General features: G+C 39.6%; 1 protein-coding gene across 2 annotated transcripts in view; it reads right to left on the reverse strand.

Moving 5' to 3' along the window:
• atg14 (autophagy related 14) overlaps positions 1 to 17,488 on the reverse strand; it is a 49,710-nt gene that overhangs the window by 17,844 nt on the left and 14,378 nt on the right. For both annotated transcript variants that reach the window (XR_014085760.1, XM_008398629.3), the window contains exons 4-8: positions 14,199 to 14,280; positions 13,886 to 14,123; positions 12,588 to 12,814; positions 1,269 to 1,386; positions 692 to 782 (exon numbers count right to left, since the gene is read on the reverse strand). Coding sequence is in view for 1 of the 2 variants with exons in the window: in XM_008398629.3 (XP_008396851.1) it covers positions 692 to 782; positions 1,269 to 1,386; positions 12,588 to 12,814; positions 13,886 to 14,123; positions 14,199 to 14,280 (756 nt within the window). In the remaining variant the exon portion in view is untranslated. The remainder of the gene's footprint in view (positions 1 to 691; positions 783 to 1,268; positions 1,387 to 12,587; positions 12,815 to 13,885; positions 14,124 to 14,198; positions 14,281 to 17,488) is intronic.

Here is a 17,488-nt window from a genome sequence, read left to right on the forward strand (position 1 = left end):
AACTATTGATGTCAGGGATTGGGGCATAACTTTTCACAAGTAACATGAACATATTATTGTCTATATTTTGTGAATAGAATATTACTATACTGTATTTATATCCACCAGTGAAATGCCACATAAGATAAGCTATGATGTTTGGTATAATACCAGGGTTCATCCCCCACTCTGACCAAGAAGTCATAAATCTTAAAAAGTTTTAATTATTTCCTAACACTGACTTAGATTATCTGATACAAGAGCCTACCTTAGAAATAAAACATTATTATATATATTATTACAAATACATTATAAAAACATGTGCCTGCATTCTACTTAGAGTTTGATATCCCTGCTTTCTGAACGGGGCCCTGGAAAAAGAAAAGGAAACAAACAACATGTAATATGTCATGTTGGTTATTTTGTTTTTTTGGTTTATTTTATTTCTAAAACCAGTTTTAGTGATGTAATGAAGTCGTGTGAATCTCTTCAAGATCAGCGTCAGCATTGCTGCAGCAAAATGTAGGTCCTAAATAAACTAAACTAAACCAACAATCCATGGTAACAAACATCTGCATAAATAATAACTGCAACAACAAGTACACAGTACAGGTTAACACGATGTATTTATTGGCAGGCACAGTCCAACGAAGAAGGCATATGAAAAACTACTATGGTTCTCAAATAACATTTCCAGTATGTTGGGGCTGACCTGAGAGAAGCACAGGTGGAGGATGTTGGTGTTGAGCTTGTTCAGAGATCTGGTGAAGCGATGCCGATTGAGATTCTCTCCACAGAACTCGCTGAAGAAACAAGTTAATCACCAGTACTATGGAGTGCCATTTCAGCCAAAATTAAATACATAAGTAAATAAATAAGTAATTATCCCCTTTATTTCTATTTCTATTGATTTATTTATGCATTTATTTATTATTTTATCTAAATGAATAAGGAAAATGGAAAGAGTCTAAACAAATAAGGAAATGTAAAAAGGACAGAAATAAATTCAGAAATACATAAAATAATCAAAAAAATGTATAAATACATAAATATAAATAGGAATAAAGAAGCCAATTACTTATTTCTTTATTTATATATTTATTTATAAATATATAAATAACCCTAACCCTAACTGTGAGCCATACACAGTATTAAACTGTGTATGGCTCACAGTTTAATACTGTGAGCCATACACAGTATTAAACTGTGTATGGCTCACAGTTTAATACTATGTGAGCCATAGTATTAAACTGCACGTGCAAGGCTGGAGCAACCACAAAATGAACTACCTGTTGCAGAGCCTCTTGGGCAGGTTGACATCCAGGATGTGGGACAGAATGGTGACCAGCTGGGTGGCGTAGCACAGGGCAGCACTGATGGTGTGAGCTGGGTTAATGTGGTCAAGCTCTGCAGGACGAGACATGAATGTTTAATTGAAATGTTCCGTCTCCTCAGAGATGTAAACCATTTCAAGTTAACACAATGACTTCCCATGTCCAATTTGGTGACTGTTTCAAACTTGAAGTTTAAATAGTTGAGACTTCTTATGACTAGAATTTATTTAAGCTATAATTCATTTTATTTGAGAACAAAATACACAGGACTGTCTAAATTCTGACCTTTGACTGAAGTTTTATTTTTTTCAAGCCACTCCAAACATTTGCTATATATTAACCCCAAACGTATCAGGAGCTGGGACTTTTTTTTCTTTTGGAGGTTCAATTTTAAAGTACACAATTCTGAATAGAGTACCAGTACATCTTTTCCATCCACTCAGTCTTCCATGCTTAAATACTGCTTTCTCCTATAATGTGTACTGTCCTGCAGTGTGGCATTCAGAGTTGTTTGAATGCCATGGAGCATTACAGCTTTCTCTACATGTCTCCACTCGACCTGTATATTAAACCCACGGGTGTGTGTTTGAGCGTGTTTGTGTATATAGGGTTTCTATTAGGGCTGCATCTAACAATTACACTACCAGCATAGTGGTAGGTTTTCAAATACTAAATTAGTTGATTACAGTCACGTGGTGAACATTCCTTGTGCGTCTCACTTGAAAAGTTCTCTGATAGGTGTAATTAATTATGGTGGTCATATGACCTAACCGATACAAGGTGTACTTACTGATAGCTTAGCAAAAACAATAGTGTATATAAATACCTTCCCTGCAACTTGAAACTCAAGACGCAAAAACCTAACCTGGGCAAACTTAGGAAACAAGTTTGAACGAGAGGAGATCAACCATTAACAGGTGTGATCTGAGGGACTTAGTTTAACTCAGGCAGCTAATCAGCTAACCCACAGAAGGTAGAGGGGAGGAGCATCTGGACGAAGGTTGTTAGACCCAGGCACATCTCCTCCGAGTGATTCCAGCTGAGATGCTCTGAGCGAGCTCGGCTATGGGCCGCAGCTGGATGATGCACTGACTCTCCTGTGAAGGAAAGTGCAGACTTTAACACTTTCTTCTTGCCACTCCTCCATAAAGGCCAGATTTGTGCAGTGCATCAGATTTGTGCAGTGCATCACTGATTGTTGTCCGATGGACAGACTCTCCCATCTCAGCTGTAGATCTCTACAGTTCATCCACAGTGATCATGGGCCTCTTGGCTGCATCTCTGATCCACAACAGTATCTGGGACCTGCCTGGTGTGTTCCTTGGTCTTCATGATGCTCTCTGTGCTTTAAACACAACCCTGAGACTATCATGGAGCAGGTGCATTTATACAGTGACTTGATTACACACAGGTGAGAACAAAATACACATGATGATTTTGACTGACTGATGATTCTATTTATCATCATCAGTCACTTAGGACAACATTGGATCATTCAGAGATCTTCGCTGAACTTCTGGAGTGAGTTTGCTGCACTGAAAGTAAAGGAGCCGAATAATATTGCATGCCCCACTTTACAGTTTTTTATTTGTTAACGTTTTAAATATCCAATAAATTTTGCTCCACCTCACGATTGTGTCCCACTTGTTGATTCTTCACAAAATAATAAACATTTTAGATCTTTGTTTGAAGCCTGAAAAACGGCAAAAGGTTGAAAAGTTCAAGTGGTATCTAAATATCTCCCTCACCCTCTTTTCTTGGTCACTATTAACTTTGAACCCAGATTTACATTCACAGATTAGAAGCATTGGCTTGTTTGAATGGTCATCTAAGGGACTGTCAATAATTATGGACATACTGGACTCTGACTCTGTTAAACCCTTTGAACAAATTAGAGCCAATTTCAATATCCCTAACAGAGATTTCTATACAGATCCGTAATTTTGTGAGTTCTCTCACAAAATGTTTGAGTTAGAAAATATAATTGTCATGGCCAAATCTCCTAAAGGACTTATCTTTAAAATATACAGATTATTATCTGGCTCTGATTCCTCAGGTAATGATGCTATGAAGCTGGTGAGGGAGCTTGACTCTGGCTGACATTCAATCCAGCAGATTGGGGAGAGATCTGTAATAGAGTCTTCACACCAACTGCACTTCGGTTTCTATACATGAGCAGAACTTTAAATTTTTCTACCAAACTTATACGTCTGTTCGCCTTCAGAAGATGTTCCCTGATGCTTCAGATCTTTGTCATAAATGCAAAATACATAGGGGCACATTTATTCATTTATTTTGGTCTTGCAATTGTATTCACATTTTCTAGAAAGTTCATCTGACGATACAAGAGTTTTTTAATCATGCTCCGGACATTCTACTTAATGCAGATACAAAATCTTTGCAGATACTAAGTTTCTGGCCAAGAAATTTATACTACCGAGATGGTCAGCACCACAGAACCCTATAGTTGAAATGTGGATATCACAAATCTCTGCTATTATCTCAGTTGAAAAACTGACTCGCGATCTTCATCAAACGTCTGAAAAATTCTGGAGGATCTGGAACCCATTGCAATCTTTCTTACATAGACTGTGATATAACTGGAGATAAGGACTGACCACTCCATCCTTTTTGTTACATTCAATGTGTCACTCACTCTGCTGGCCTTCGACAGTTTGGAAACTTTCTACTTTGAACCATACCGGAGAATGTCTGTATTTTGTGTATGAAGGCTGTATGTATGTTTTCATGTGGACACTGCAGTGCTCCTTGTTGATTTGGGGTGGGTTGTTTTTGTGTGCTTTTGTTGATTTTTACATAAAGTTCTGAAAAAATAATAAAAAGTTTCCAGGCATCATCTGCAATCAACCATCCCCTCACATTCACAAAATCAAATAAACTCTTCCTGATAGCATTGCATGTTGTGAAAGCTCAGGTTTACTTAGCACAGCCACTGATAACGATGGATAAACAGTTTTCCAGGAACAGTAACAGCCAGGAAGTGGAGCATGCTGGCAAGCGCTTGGTGGCTGGGTTTTAACGCATGGAGCCCAGCCGGGCACAGCCCAAAGAGGAGAAGAGGGTTCCCCTACCATGGGCTAACTACCTGTGGGAGGGGCCAAAGGGGTTGGGTGCAGTGTGAGATGGGTGGTATTCGAGGGCAGGGACCTTGACAATCTGATCTTCGGCTACAGAAGCTGTGGAAGTGGAATGTCTCCTCTCTGAATGGGAAGGAGCCTGAACTGGTGTGTGAGGTTGAAAGGTTCCAGATAGAAATAGTTGGCCTCATCTCAATGCATGGCTGTGGTTCTGGAACCAGTCTCCTTGAGAATGGTTGGACACTCTTCCACTCTGAAGTTGCCCTTGGTGAGAGGCACTGGGCAGGAGTGGGCATCTTAGTGCCTGTACACATTGGGGTTTACCCTGGTAAACGAGAGGGTAGCCTCCCTCTTGCTCTCTCGCTCTTGATGAAGGCGGACGCTTTTTTCCTCTGCTCCCTCCCTGCCTGCCTATGCCAGCCCTGCATGCTCTGTTTTTGTCCTGTCTTTTTCTATATTTTTGGAGCCTTTCTTTGCACATCATCCAAATCTACAAATTATGGATCTGGTCAACCGATCTCTCAATGCAATTGATCAAATTTTCGACGAGAAGTCTGTGCACAGGAGAGCCCTCTTATCCTGCGGGGACACACCACACAGGATTCACCCTGGATTTATTCATGATAACAGGATTTCTGCTGTTTGAAGCTTGTGGATTCCTGGATTATCGACAAATTTGTGATGGTCTTGGCCAACTAGCAAACACTCAGACTGTTGGTGTGGACAGAGACGAGGACACTAAAACTCACTTCGAGTAGGCCTGTTACGATAAAGGATAAATCAATTAATGGCACAATAAATTAAACTATCGAGCTCATTTTAATTATCGGCTTTATCGTCTCTTCCTGCCTTTTTTCATTCTGTTGATGACACTGAATGAAAAAAGGCTCAACTCCGGTGCTCTCCACTGACCCTCCCTTCCTCATTTCCTTAGTGTAATGTCCAGTGCACACTACACGAGTTGTCGGCCCATTTGCAAAACCTGAGAGACCACACATTAGCCGACAGAAATCCTAGGTATAACGGTTCGATTGGCTTTGATCGTGTCAGCTGTTTGGGATTCCCCTCAGTAATTTTCCTCAGACAGCACGGAGGAGAATCTGCGCTTTCTGATTGGCTACCTGTCACATTCAGCTTTAAGCTCCCAGTCGGGGAAAACCCGATTTAAATCGGAGTGGCCACGATGATCTACCGTAACACCACACACTACAGGATGATTGGTTACGAAATCACCAGTCACAATCGTAGAACGGCCAACATTCTAAGATTGTTGTAAGCGGAAAATAGGGGCAAAAAATCATGTAGTGTGAACAGTAGTTCACACTACATGGCCTCCCGAGGCCTCCTCCCGGTGGGACATCCGACTGCCTAATGCAGTAGGCATAAGTAAGAATGGCATCATTGTTTCTTTTCTGTGAACCATGGTTATCTCTAAAGAAACACCTGCAGTCATCATTGCACTGCACAAAAATGGCCCAACAGGGAAGAGCAGCTAGAAAGATTCACCTCAGTCAACAATCTATCGCATCATCAAGAACTTCAAGGAGAGAGGCTCCATTGTTGCCAAAAAGGCTCCATGGCGCCCACTGTCTCTTAAAAGTGTTTCTGCTGCGTGACCGGGCTACCAGCAGTGCAGAACTTGCTCAGGAATGGCAGCAGGCAGGTGTGAGTGCATCTACACGCACTGTGAGGCGGAGACTCTTGGAGCAAGGCCTGGTCTCAAGGAGGGCAGCAAAGAAGCCACTTCTCTCCAGGAAAAACATCAGGGACAGACTGATATTCTACAAAAGGTACAGGGAGTGGACTGCTGAGGACTGGGGTAAAGTCATTTTCTCAGAGGAATCCCCTTTCCGATTGTTTGGGGCATCTGAAAAACAGCTTGTTGGGAGAAGACGAGGTGAGCGCTACCACCAGTCTTGTCTCATGCCAACTGTAAAGCATCCTGAAACCATTCATGTGTGGGGTTGCTTCTCAGCCAAGGGAGTCGGCTCTCTCACAGTCTTGCCTAAAAACACAGCCATGACTAAAGAATGGTACCAGAATGTCCTTTGAGAGAGAGCAACTTCTCCTATCCGTCCAAGAGCAGTTTGGTAATGAACAATGCCTTTTCCAGCATGATGGAGCACCTGGCCATAAAGCAAAGGTGATAACTAACTGGCTCAGGGAACAAAACATAGAGATTTTGGGTCCATGGCCTGGAAACTCCCCAGATCTTAATCCCATTGAAAACTTGTGGTCAATCATCAAGAGATGGGTGGACAAACAAAAACCTAGGAATTCTGACAAAATGCAAGCATTGATTGTGCAAGAATGGACGGCTATCAGTCAGGATTTGGTCCAGAAGTTGATTGAGAGCATGCCAGGGAGAATTGCAGAGGTCCTGAAGAAGAGGGGTCAAAACAAAAGCAAATATTGACTTGCTGCATTAACTCATTCTGTCAATAAAAGCTTATGTTACTCATAATATGATTGCAATTGTATTTCTGTATGTGATGAAAACATCTGACATTCACACATGAAAACCAGAGAGCAGCAGATCATGTGAAAATATAATATTTGTGTCATTCTCAAAACTTTTGGCCATGACTGTAGAGCTGCTGCTCTTTCACGTCGAGAGGAGCAAGTTGAGGTGGCTCGGGCATCTGGTTAGGATGCCTGAGCCACCTATATATATAAATCACCCTTAGATTTAAAAAAAAAAACCAGCCAGTGAAAGACATAGCCTATTGTCGAGGATTGATGAATCCATCCAATTGCCCAACCTTACATTCCAAGCAATAAGCAAAGATGAAAAAAAAGTCAGTTGTGGGTTTGTTTCCATGGCTCAATGTTGGTCATATGTTTAATTTGCAGATGTATGTTTTGTTAGGGTTAAGGATTGTATGCCATTTTATTATTTATGAGTAGTTAAATGTTAGTGTAGTTATAAAGTTTTCATTACCGAAACATTCTTATTCATTACTGACATATGTTTTTTCATTACCGCTATGCTCAATTTTATGATAATTCATTTAGATTATATAAAATAATTATTTGAACTTTTTAATTCCTCAATGAAATGGTTAGACTCTTTATATTATGGTTGTGTTGTTTTTTTTCAATTTAATGATTTAACACAAAATTAGAACTAAAATTGATTTTAAAAATTGTATTCATGTTACGGTAATGAAATAATTGTTTACATTAAAATAATAAAATGTGTTATTAATGACTATTCTTTTTGTTGGTACATTCTCCTTTGTGGACACTGAAGTCCTTGGTATCCAGAAAAAGTGGAATTTTTTTTTGTGGTTTCATATTTCTTCATCAAAATTGTGTTACGGTAATGAATTTATTTCCTCAAAGTCAGACTAAATGTCTCAAAATACCTTAAAAAATATGCATAGAGGTTATAATTTTACACTGAAAAATAAATTTAGATTCTATTTTGTAAAGGTGTGTTTTTGTGTGTATACAATGCTTTTTTATTTTTGCTGTATATTGCGCCATGTTCGTGAGAATCACCCAGCCGCTCTATTTGCTGCACTATGATTTTGAGGTGACTATGTTTTTTCATAGTTAAAATTTTTAACTGAATAAACATATAATAATTACCTTTACATATAATAAACATTTCCACATATCATGTCTGATATCCACCAAACTCTCAGTTGCACGATATGTCAGCTGTTTGGGATTCCCCTCTGTTCTTACGTCACCCCGCTTTCTAATTGGCTACTTGTCACATTCAACACGTTGTGTTCTTGTTCCCAGTCAGGGAAATTCCCCAGGGCTTAAAGAGCTCCGGCCAGGGGCCGGATTTCCAGCTTTTGACCAAACGGTCCGCCTCAACTGTAGTCTCCGGGCTTAAAGAGCTCCGTCTACAAAGATGTCTGCCAATCAGAATTCCAGCTCCCGTGTTCTAGACCAATGACTGTAAAACGGTTTGTAGAAAAGAAGCGCATGCGTTCGGTTCGGTGATTAAATCAAATGCGATATGAAAGAAGATGGAGTTTGTCTGACCCGGTAAAGAAACACGTTTACTTGAGAAAGGAATTAAAAACAAGTGGCGCTGGGCATGGCTAGAGGAAAGGGGACAAGACGGGAAGTTGGCGGAAACTTTTACAAAAGGGGGCGCTGGGATTCCTTTGGGGGGCGTTTGGTCAATGGTAAACTTTACACCTTACAATCACAACAATACCAGTTTAGACTTTGAGCAACTTGCTAAAACTGTATTTTGTAGCGTTTATTTTATAGCGTTAACACGGTGCTGTAAGTGGTCCGTTATGAAATGGGTGTGATATAACGGTACCACAGCACTTTTAAACTTCAATAATCAGAATACAGAAATTGTTTTCGTTGTTTTAAAAGGTTTATGTCAGTCTGCCTTTTCCCCATCGATACGGTTCCCGACCGCCCTGCCCCATGCTGGGTAAAAAAAAACAACAACAAAAAAAAAGAGCTCTGAAACAGGAGTAGCGGGTCATAAAACGGAGCGACGAACTACATGTGAATTATGGCATAAAAACAGAGAATCTGATGCTGAACAGTGAAAAATCAACACATGATGTGAAACACATGACGATTAGGCGGCGCAGCAGGTGATGAGTGAAGATTACTGGTGGTCAATAAATGATTAAATAAATGTAGCAACAGGAAAGAAACTAAAGTGGACATAGCAATAAACCAGGAGAGGATAATACTAATCAAAGGAAACTAAATGGAAATCAATGAAGAACAAAATGAAAGAATAAACTAAGAAACTAAAGTAAATACAGAGGAATAAACTGGTATGGCAAGACCTTTAGAGCAATAATTAATACAGAGACTGTATGGCAAGAATAAACAGACACTATTTCCAGATAAAAGGTAAAATAATATTGTTGAAGTGCCATGAGTTTGTTGAGACCACATCTAGTACTGAGAATAAATATATCTTACAGACCATAACAGTAAAGAACTTATCACTTATTTTTATGTTTTTAGATTTGATTTATTTCTTCAATATTATTTTTCATGTCAGTGTTAATGTCATGAGGCTGATGACTCCATGACACTTTCAATTTGACTCATTAGGATTTGATTTAGAACCAGATTTGTTCTTTGTAATTTCTGTCCAGTAAAACTATTAATCTATAAATCAATAGACAGGTCTATATAAAGATATAATCCATGTTTCTGTCTCATATTTGTATGGCATTAAAAGGACCTGCAACTTTTATTTTTCCACTGAAAGCTCTAGTTTGCACAATAAATGCCATGTGGGTGAAGTTTTATGGATGATACTCTGATGTCCCATTCTCCTGAAGGCAGCACCGAGCTGCACCACCAGAAACTCACAGAAACACTGAAGAGAAGAAGAGTTATGATTAATGTAGTTACAGTTCTATCCATGTTTTAATGTTGCAGAGCTCAGTCGTTTTGCAAATAGTTCAAAGTTTAAACTGGCATGTTGAACATCTTTTATCTGGTCATTTTGTGGAAGATTTAACAACTAGAAAATGGCAAAGAACAAGAATATTTTTCCACTGATTGGCTGCTGTTAGGCCTACCAATTTTAAGTTGAATGTTCATTAAATTTTTCGTAGACACCTGTGAAAATAATTTCTATTCACATTACGATTTTGTTCTCTGGGAAATTATCTTGATAAATACAGAAACAAGCATAAAAATCAAAACATCTACAATAGTGATAGTAATATTAATAAAATAATAGTCAGTGCAAAGTAGCCTACAAATTCTTTATTGGGGGGTGGTGAGGGACCTGGATATGGGATGGGAGTGCTGGTCCGAAAAAGGTTGAGAAACTGATTTAGTTGGTAATGTTGCATGTTCTAAATTACTTGCAAAAACATTGACTGAAAGGACTCTTATTTAATGTTGAGGGAATGTTGCCTGTAAGGCAAACCTTTAGGGCACAGATATGTTACATTTTGTTTTGAGTTGAAATGTACTGAAGTCTTATTTAAGTTTGAGTGTTTAGTTTGTTAATTGTACTGGGGGTTCAGGTCAGGAGAGTAGGCAGGCCAATTGAGCACAGTAATACCATGGTCAGTAATACCAGTGGTTTTGGCACTGTGAGCAGGTGCCAGGTTGTGCTGAAAAATTAAATCTTCATCTCCATAAAGCTTTTCAGCAGATGGAAGCATGAGGTGCTCCAACAGCTCCTGATAGCTGCTGCATTGACCTGCCCTTGATAAAACACAGTGGACCAACACCAGCAGCTCCCCAGACCATCACTGACTGTGGGTACTTGACACTGGACTTCTGGCCTTTTGGCATTTCCTTCTCCACAGTCTTCCTCCAGACTCTGGCACCTTGATTTCCGAATGACATGCAAAATTTGCTTTCATCCGAAAAAAGTACTTTGGACCACTGAGCAACAGTCCAGTGCTGCTTCTCTGTAGCCCAGGCCAGGCACTTCTGCCACTGTTTCTGGTTCAACAGTGACTTGACCTTTGACCTGGGGAATGCAGCACCTGTAGCCCATTTCCTGCACACGCCTGTGCACGGTGGCTCTGGATGTTTCTACTCCAGACTCAGTCCACTGCTTCCCCCCAAGGTCTGGAATCAGCCCTTCTCCACAATCCTTCATCAGGGTCCGGTCACCTCTTCTCGTTGTGCAGCGTTTTCTGCCACACTTTTTCCTTCCCACTGAGGTGCCTTGATGCAGCACTCTGCGAACAGCCTATTGGTTCAGAAATTTCTTTCTGTGTCTTACCCTCTTGCTTGAGGGCGTCAATGATGGCCTTCTGGACAGCAGTCAGGTCAGCAGTCTGACCCATGATTGCGGTTTTAAGTAATGAACCAGGCTGGGAGTTTTTAAAGCCTCAGGAATCTTTTGCAGGTGTTTAGAGTTACTTTGTTGATTCAGATGATGAGGTTAACGGCTCGTTCAGAGAACCTTTTCATAATATGCACATTTTTTGAGACAGGGATTTTGGGTTTTCATGAGCTGTATGCCAAAATCATCAGTATTAAAACAATAAAAGACATGAAATATTTCAGTTGGTGTGCAATGAATCTAAAATATATGACAGTTTAATTTTTATCATTACATTATGGAAAATAATTAACTTTATCACAATATGCTAATTCTTTGAGAAGGACCTGTATATTTTGTATTTATTTTTTGGGTTTTATGTATGTTTTGTGTCTTATGGTGTTCACTTTAATTTCCCCTTCTTTAAAATACATGGAATTGTAAAGCAGTTATGCTTTTGTATTGCTTCTTATTGATTACTGACAACAGCTCCAGTAGATGAATTTAGTCTTCTGATATCATATGCTATCTAGTCCCTTAGTACATTAAGTAGTGGTATATATATTTGCACAAGATGGCACCTATTTTTATGAAAATATGGGTATATTTATATATGGTGTCAGCGTGTATGAGTTATGGCTGTGCATATGTAAAGCTCATTCTGAAACAAATTATGTTTCTCACTCAAGTCACAGCAGGAGCACCAGTCAAGCCAGAGAGAACAGTGGGCAGCAAATATTAAATTTGGAAGTTGAGAACTTTTGCATTTTATGACACCATTCATTCTTTTTAACACTGGCTTTATTGTGTGATCTCTCATTTCCTGCACATGCATCTTGTAGAACGTCTCTGTGGTTCACAGCAGAACTGAGAAGGTATGCAAGCAGTGGAAATTGCTCCAGAACGGCTGCGGTCTGCCTGCGAAGTGGGGATTGGTGCAGAGCAGTGTTGAGCTTTCAATAGTTTTTTCTGAAACCTGATTCATGCACTGGACTGTTATCTTGTAGCTTAAGAACTATGTGAACATGATTCTGTGTGCGTGTGACTAAATATATAAATTAATTAACAGTATGGCGCTGACTAGGAGTGGACGATATTTCAGAGCATTCCGACTAATGATAAAATTTGTAACAACCCCCCCCAGAAATCATAGTTATTCATTTGATAAAATTAACAGGTTTTTTGCAGTATTATATAAAACCTAAGAAAAAACAAACAAACATGAGTTTATGTTCCTGCAACTACTATATTTAGGAAAGTATTAAAGTATCCTCAAAGTATTAAAATGAAAATGTTCCTTCTGTTGTTTAAACATTCTGAACAAAATATAAATAGAATAAAAGCTATCACATACGTTTTCATGGAAGTCAGCTGATAATGATCGATGGCTGATCAATCGGAACATCATCTTATTTTTTAAGCCAGCCTCCTTACCTGGGCCAGAGCTGCTGCTCTTCTCTTCCACCCAGCTGTAGTAGGCAGAGCAGTCTCCGTTGCTTGGCAAAACAACCGGTGTCCCTGTGATGCTGATGCTGGTCTCTCCATTCTGGTCATCCCAGATCCAGCGTCCGGACAGGTAGGTGGTTCTCCGGGCCTCTGCCAGCTCGGTCACTGTGCTGGAGGTTAGAGCGAGGTCGACCTCTGTGACATCAAACAGGTCTCTGGGACACAAATAAAATGAAATAATTTAATTTCAAATGTATGCAATTGTTATTTCCCCCCCTCCAATGCTTTTATCATATGCTGTATGTGGTGTTGCTATGTTAGGTATAGTTTTAAGTGCTGCAGCTTATACAGATGTATCACCACCAAAGTAAAAATCAACCTGCAAACCAGTGACCAAAAAGAAAAAACATATCAACCCAAAGAAATATGAAGTGAATCTTTGGATAAAGGGTGCAATTACATACTTTCTGAGGAGTATGTGAACACATCATCAACGCCCCCCTCTCACATCCCCACTACTACATACAGCTCTCCCTTATTCATGCACTAACAAAATACAGTAATTCTATGAAGGACTTTTATTTTGTGTTACATATTACAGCAGGTGATCATCTCAATCACAAACAAAATAAAAGTTTAATAAGGTAAAAATAAGTAACATTAGTGGGCCTCAGTGCTCAACAAATTTTCTGTAGTGGAAATATGAAATGTGAACATGCACTGTATGCACCCACTTACATACAGGTTAAAAGGAACAAATACTTTAAAGTAAGACAGAAACCAGGAGAAAATGATATAAGTAAGAAAGAAATTAAGTATAACCAAATAGAACAAAGAATGGAAGAAAAGTTTCGAGAGCCAAGAACTGAAGAAGGGAAGGAAGAAACAAAGGACAGAATAAAACACTAAACAAAGGAACAACAGAAGGACGGACGAATAGAATGATACACTGGGGGAAACCCTGAGGTGGGTGGATAGATAAAGACATGGACAAACACTCTTAGATTAGATAAAGTCTGAAAAGATTCATCTGTGCTTTATTTATCTTTTTATGTAGATAAATAAATTTATCTTTTTAAAAGTGCCTATAGGTTCCTCTTCAATAGGTTTCTTGCAGTTTCTTACATGTAAGAAACTGTGGTCTTTTTATGTGTGTACTTTTAAAAACAAAAAATAAAAGAGAAAAGTCCCTGTGGACTGTGTGAAACGATTGAATGGAATCTTACTGAGGCTACAGAACATGCAAAATGAGGCCAGTTGCTGTCTGCTGTACTATATTTGCTGACCTGCTGCTTTGCTTCTCCTCTTGCATATGAAAAATGTGCGTGATGAGCTCCTGGATGTGGTCTCGTCTGAGAGCCGCCAGTTGACTGAGTTTGTTGTGTTGTTCTCGGCTGCGCCTCTCTAACAGCTCCACCAGACGGCGGTTGTGGCGATCAATTTTGTCCCTTTTTTCCTGATGCCTTCCAGCACGCCGCTGCAGCCGCTGAGTTTCCTCTTGAGAGCGCAGGAGAAGCTCACGATCTGAAACAAAAGACAGAGAATAAGGAGGTGCAGATAATTTAATCAGAATATTCAGACGAAGAATCCAATACTCACAGCTCTTCACCTCTTCATTGCCCCAGGCAACAGCCTCCTTAAGTTGGTCTCTCTTTTTCTTAAAGAGCATGATCTTCCATTTCTGAAAGAAAAAAAAAATCATATGCACACATAAATATGCATACACTTATTATATATACATACATACACAAACACACGGTTTGACCTTGGATGACTTCTAGAAACATTTCTTTATATCTTTAAAATGATAGCGGCACAAACAAAAATTTTTACTGCATAAACATAGCACAACGTTTGACACCAATTTTGTCTGATTTGAAGAAGGTGGGGGGGCCAACTTCACTAAGGTTGTCTTCACCTTTCTTGCATAAAGTTTTTCAAGGTTTCTTGGAAAGCTTGAAAAACACAGCTTTCCAAGAAAAACACTTGCTGCCCACTGTAAAATTTGGTGGAGGTTCCAACATGCTGTGGGGCTGTGTGGCCAATGCCAGCACTGGGAATCTTGTTAAAGTTGAGGGTCGCAGGGATTCCACTCAAAATCAACAGATTCTTGAGAATAATGTTCAAGAATCAGTTACAAAGTTGAAGTTATGCCGGGGATGGATATTTCAGCAAGACAATGATCCAATACACCGCTCCAAATCTACTCAGGCATTCATGCAGAGGAACAATTACAATGTTCTGGATGGCCATCCAGTCCCCAGACCTGAATATCATTGAACATCTGTGGGATGATTTGAAGTGAGCTGTCCATGCTCTGTGACCATCAATCTTAACTGAACTGGAATTGTTTTGTTAAGAGGAATGGTCAAAAATACCTTCATCCAGGATCCAGGAACTCATTAAAAGCTACAGGAAGCGACTAGAGCAGTGGTTCTTAACGTGGGTTCGATCCAACCCCAGGGGTTCGAAGAGTCGGTCTCAGGGGTTCGGCGGAGCCTCTCGCGGAGGTAAGGACACACTTGTGTAAAGTCGTGATGATGCCCCGCTTTGCCATCACTTGCTGCAGAGGATCATGTTACATTGCTTAGCCAATCAGAGGATCACGTTACATTGCTTAGCCAATCAGTGCTGCGGAGGAGCACTGATTGAAGGAGCTCCACTTTCAGCATGGATCTTGTGTCTTTAATTACTTCAGCAAAGCTCACAGTTTTTACCATACTATAATATTAATGTCCATGGTTTTTTACCAAATTCTATAGTCTAAATCTGCTCCTTAGTCGCATCTTTTCGGGCCTGCTACTGCCTCTAGTGGCGTGGGGGTGGTAACACAGCTAATACAATTACATTACTAAATCAGAATACCGCAAAGTATTTTGTGTGTCGGCGTGGGGCAGGGGGAGATAAGAAGGGTTCGGTGAATGCGCATATGAAACTGGGGGGTTCGGTACCTCAAAAAAGGTTAAGAACCACTGGAGTAGAGGCTGTTATTTTTGCAAAAGGAGGATCTACTAAATATTAATGTCACTTTTCTGTTGAGGTGCCCATACTTTTGCACCTGTCAAATTTTGTGTTAATGCGTACTGCACTTTTATTTTTAGTCCAATAAACCTAATTTCCATACTGAAATATTACTGTGTCCATAAGTTATTGGTTGTATCAGACTGAAATATTTATTACAAACATCCAAATATTTAGAGATGAAAATAAATAAGATTAATAGGGGTGCCCAAACTTTTTCATATGACTGTATCACTGAGAAATCTCCCTTTTATTATTTGTAGTAGTATGCAACTTGGGTTGATATTTAGTCTTAGCATGCTTAACACTGCTTTTGTACACCCTGTCGATAGATTTTCCATTTTCAGTTTCTGATCTGGTATCAGTTCGCAGACAGGATTGCTGCCGTTTCACCTCTTCACTGTCTTGCTGAATTAATGGCCTTTTCCAGTGTCAAATCTGGGTCGAGCTGCATACGTTCAGAAAACCTTTTATCCTGAAGTCCCACCACCAGTCTGTTACGAATCAGTTCATCACTTAACGCTCCATAACTGCAATGTTCTGCTAGCGCATACAGTGAAGTAACAAAGGCATCAACGGTTTTATGCTCTTCTTGTTTGCGCATGTTAAACCTGGCTCACTCATAAATGACATTTTTCTTGACAACAAAGAAGGCTTGAAAACCATCACAAACTCCTTGATCCATGTTTCTGTGAGCGTCTGGTAACGCTAATCCCCGCAGAACATCACCACACGTCACTGATAGCGCTATATATATATATATATATATATATATATATATATATAGGTAAATATACTTTCCATGTCAAGTTTGGGGTTTTAGAATATGGGAAATGTCACCTGGAGTGGGGGGTAGTTAGAGGTGGTGGGGTGTATGGTGGGGTTGAATGACGAACGAACGTAAACTTGGTGTGGAGCGGGAGCAGCCATTAGACCAGGGGACAGACGAACGAAAGTAAACTGGGGGCGGAGGGAAACCGTTTGACCAGGGGACGACGGTAAGACTGGGGTGGCGACGTTCAGTCAGCGTTCAATTTGTTGCATGTTCGGTGCTCTAATCAGGCATGTTGAGATTAGGTTAGGTTGATAAATTGTTACAGTGGGTCAGAAGATTCTTGCCTCATATAAATTGTGGATTGTACATACAGATAGTTAATTTTCCTATTTCTGAAATAGGAACAAACATCACAGAGTAAATAAAAGTGACGCTTGCAAAAGAATTCTTCCAATTGGGAGTTTTTACTGAAATGCCTGCTTGCAAACTCATTATCGGTTATTGTAGCTTAGCTTAAAAACTATATAAATAGTACTGTTCTAAATTTGTTTTCAGAACAAATAATTTTATTTTATTGTAAAAAAAAAAAACCCAACTAATTATTGGACGACTTGCATGTTTTGGTGTTTATATTTCTTTCTCCTTATATGGTTATTTTGTTTCCTCTCCTCAACAGCTGCATCCAGACACCTGAACTTTTCCTGGAAAGCAACTAGGCATCTTTTTTTTACGTGTACATTTGTTTTACTCAACCTGTTAAACCTTTAGTTAAATTAAGAAATATGTGGTGTTTTCTACAATAACATAGGCATAATGTTTTGTTATGTGTCTTTCTAATAATGTCTAATGCAGCACTATGTAACTTATAATTTTTTTTTACATATTTGTTGAAGCTGTCACTGTGTTGTGATATTGCATGAGAGATAATCTGTGAAAAAAATGTAGCTCTTCTGTTAGCCAGTGCTAACTGAATTCAAACAGTCAGAGCCATGAGGCAGGTGTTAGCATGTCAATCACAAACTCTTGTGGTGCTGCTCATCCCACTTCTCCCTGATCTCTTGCATTTGGCTACGCTGCAGCTAACGGAACCTGT

The sequence above is a fragment of the Poecilia reticulata genome, chromosome 22, assembly GCF_904066995.2.
Source record: "Poecilia reticulata chromosome 22, P_reticulata-male-v2, whole genome shotgun sequence".
Classification (NCBI taxonomy): Eukaryota; Metazoa; Chordata; class Actinopteri; order Cyprinodontiformes; family Poeciliidae; genus Poecilia; species Poecilia reticulata.